The sequence below is a fragment of the Mangifera indica genome, chromosome 4 (assembly GCF_011075055.1).
Source record: "Mangifera indica cultivar Alphonso chromosome 4, CATAS_Mindica_2.1, whole genome shotgun sequence".
Classification (NCBI taxonomy): domain Eukaryota; kingdom Viridiplantae; phylum Streptophyta; class Magnoliopsida; order Sapindales; family Anacardiaceae; genus Mangifera; species Mangifera indica.
In genome coordinates, this window is record NC_058140.1 from 13,898,221 (window position 1) to 13,901,770 (window position 3,550).

At 33.9% G+C, this 3,550-nt stretch overlaps 1 protein-coding gene across 1 annotated transcript; it reads right to left on the bottom strand.

Annotated features, from left to right (window-relative positions):
- Positions 1-289: 289 nt before the first annotated feature.
- Positions 290-2,127, bottom strand: LOC123214318 (transcription factor bHLH95-like). Its single transcript, XM_044634072.1, has 3 exons — positions 1,753-2,127; positions 716-1,186; positions 290-394 (listed from the first exon to the last, which is right to left on the bottom strand). Exons 1-3 carry the CDS (start codon positions 2,125-2,127, stop codon positions 290-292), a joined length of 951 nt encoding a protein of 316 aa, XP_044490007.1.
- Between the last annotated feature and the right edge of the window lie 1,423 nt (positions 2,128-3,550).

Sequence of the window (3,550 nt, forward strand, 5' to 3'; positions counted from 1 at the left end):
CCTAATCAACTTTCTTTACACATAAACTTCTTAACGAAACTTAAGCGGAAATTTTCATTTTTCATTTTCAAATAATAGTAACAATTCCATTTTCAAACCTTAAATCTTAAATCTGAGTACATGAACAAGTTGAAAAAAAAACCCAGAAAACACAATACATATGAAGATGGAGACTCATATATATTTATATATATATATATATATATATATATATATATATCTTTGCTGCTAGGGAAAAATTTAGGGGTCTCATCACCAAAAGAAGAATTCATCTCAAGGTTGAATTCCGTTAGCATAACCAAGAAGAGATCCAGAAAGTCAGCTCATCTGCAGCTTGTTTATATATCTCTTCCACGGGAACTGTCCTTGTCAACTGATCAAAACCTCGATTCACCTGCTACATGCACCCAATTCATTACTATATAGTTAAACTAGGGTAAAATGGGTAAGTTTGATTAATGATAAATTTTTTTAAAATTACAATATGATTCAAAATTTTGAATTGTATATTCATATGTTTTTTTGGTTTTTGAAAGCGTGTTTAGTATAATAATTAAAAAAATTTACAAGGTTATAGGAAGCTGCGAAAATGGTATGTAATGATTTTACATTAGATTTTAGAAGTACATACAAAAACTATTTTTAAAATATTTCAACTTGATTATTAAATTTCGACTTAAATTTTACACCAAATTAACATTTCATAAGAACTTACATGTGCATGAATCATGGACATTCTTCTGTTGGAATTGGAAGAAACTTGAGCAGAAATGATCTCTATTTTATGCTTCTCCAACACACAGCAAATGGTGGTGAAGAGTCCAAGTTTCCTCGGCGAACACACGCTTATATTTGCTTCATCTCCACAAATGTTCAAAACAACATTGGGTGAAGTCCATGTTTGGAAGACTACAGGGCAGAGTGATGCTGACACCAAATTTGTAGAGTTAACATTACTGGTGGCAGCTTCAATGGTGAAGTTTGTGGATGATCCATGATCAGCTAAAAATGCCTCCCTTGAGTTCAAAGCTAGCTTCTGCGAGTTGATTATGGATGGCAGCGGCTCATATTTGAACGTTGCTACTCCTTGAAGCCTTTCTAGCTTTTGTTTTTGTAGCTTTTGGAGAGTTTGTTGTAGGGTTTTGATGTACTTCACCGCTTCATCCACGATTCTGGATTTGTCAGCCTACTCAATAAATAGCAAAAGTCAATAATGCTTTCATGAACTATTTCATCAAAACCAGGTTATATTGAGCCCTAATAAAAGTTATTTTCCTTTTTTTTTTTTTTATACCACGATGTTGATCATAGAGGAAGTAATGCCATTAGTGTAAATTAATGTAAACCTTCCTTCATTGCATTTATAATTTAGAATATTAACTTGCTCCGGCGCAACATGAAATAACGATTGGTACCTTCGCACAACAAGGAATAACAGAAAAAAGACATAAGCATAGTCATAACAAACCCTAGATAAAAGAGAGAAAAAGGTGAAACTAACAAAGAACGACGAGGGAAATGGAAAAAAAGAGAAGAAAAAAAGGCCATCCTCTCTCACAAAGATTAAACTGTTGACAAAGGAGAAGCTAGAAATATTGACATTTGTGTACATTAAAGGTAACCTCTTTTTGCAAAGATGAACTGGTTTATGGCCTGTACTTCAAATAATCTAAGAAAAAGAAATAAACAAGAAAGATATACATTGAAGAATGAAGATGGAAATTGGATATATATATATATACACACACTTACCTTAGGAGGAAGTTGAGGAAGCAATTCATGAAGAGTAGTAAACATGTCCCTCATCTTCTTCCTCCTCTCTCTCTCCGTCCATATGTGAATCTCATGATCATCCGATTCACCACCACCATTGCCACCTCTTCCTTCTTTCACAACCCTATCATTGTTATTTTTATTAATGCCACTACTTGATCCTATATCTCCTCCTTCTCTTCCTCGCTTCAGGTTTTTAGAACCTGAAGGAGGCAGCGGCGCCTTCTTCCTCTCTTGGGTACCACCACTGCCTGAAGTACCATTAATATTACTGTTATAATAATCAGAAAAGGCAAGAGGCCAGGACTGGTTTTCCCAAAAGAAAGAGTGGTGTAGTGAAGCTTCGTCTGACATGCTCAGCCACAAAACAGAAAGTAAGCAGACAGATGAAAGAAAACAAGAAAAGGTAACTGAAGAGTAAAGAGAGGAGAATTGAAGCGTTTAATAGAAAAGGGTGGTGGCAAAGTGCAAACAGAGACACAGGATTGAGTTGCGAAGAAGAGAACAAAATACAATCATAAGGCAGTGCCGTTACTTCCTATAATATAAATAATAAATCAAAAACAAGACAAAAACGGATGACAAAGATTTGTTTTTGTGGTCCCCACCTGCAAAACAAAACAAAGTTTTTAGTTTTTTTTTTTAATATTGAAATTCGTAATTCTGTTTTCGTTAATTATTGGAAATGTTTTTTTCTGTTAACCTTTAATTCTAAAAGGGTGTTTAAGTAAATTTACGTATCTAATTTAAATCTAAATCTATATTATATTATTTTTATTTTTTTCTTTATTTTTAAATTTCTGTTCTCTCACTTTCTCATCTTTTTTTTTGTTAAAATTTCTCTTTTCTGAGTGTATCCATTATCTTTGTTCACATAAAAACAAACTCAACGAATTTGATGGCAAAGTACCGGAGGATTGTTGACCGGCATAAATCATCACACCCAACCCACCTTCTTCAACTCCCAATAACTCCATCGGAATAGTACAATTTCCCCTTAATTACACCATTTTAGTGCGATTCTTTCTTAATACATCCTATAAATCATCCTTGTCAACCAAAGAAATACTATTCATAGGAGTCCCTGATCACAAAAATTATAAACCAAATTCAACAACATTTTCCCAAAATTTGGAAATTAAAATGGCATTTTTGGCTTTCATTTTCCTCAAACTCTTGACTCTAGCTCTAAAAATTTAGGTAGTACTTTCTCTATTGAACTCCATTTGTCAATGATTACGAAGAGGTTCAACCTTCTTTTATGACTGGTACCAGAATTGAATAAGATTTCAAGAAGGAAGGAACACTAGATTGGCTTTAGCCGGAAAAAATTCTTGTGAGGATAGTTGTTCATTTAGTAGGGTGGTTGCTCCGACAGCGTATGATTCACTGCAATGTCCCGTTCCAGTGCGGTCTATGAATCTCCTGCAGCACATTAGGAGCTTCGATTGATTATTTTAGGCTTTAGTGTAACTGGTTGAATCACATCGAAACTCTAATATTAGGTTCCATCTCAAATTTGGCTTTACTCCTGCTTATAAACACAAAAATTAGTCACATTTTAAAACCACAATTAAGGCCATTTGATAGGATTTTCTTAAAACATTAACCTTTAAAGTCCAAATGGCAATTAATAAGTTTGGACCTCCCCAAGTGTTTGTAGAAGAAGAACGCAAAAACAAAGAGCCAAACTATAGCAAAGGGAAGTCAAAGTTTGCTAGAAAGTCTAACAAAACAAGTCTCCAATTGAAATCTATTGGATGAGGTGCAAAATCCA

Excerpts from the sequence above, each read along its gene's own strand:
- LOC123214318 (XM_044634072.1), bottom strand. The coding sequence starts at position 2,127 with ATGTCAGACGAAGCTTCACTACACCACTCTTTCTTTTGGGAAAACCAG. Across the intron at positions 1,187-1,752 it reads TTCCTCAACTTCCTCCTAAG|GCTGACAAATCCAGAATCGT; the intron begins GTAAGTGTGTGT and ends TTTATTGAGTAG. Across the intron at positions 395-715 it reads TGTCCATGATTCATGCACAT|GTGAATCGAGGTTTTGATCA; the intron begins GTAAGTTCTTAT and ends TGCATGTAGCAG.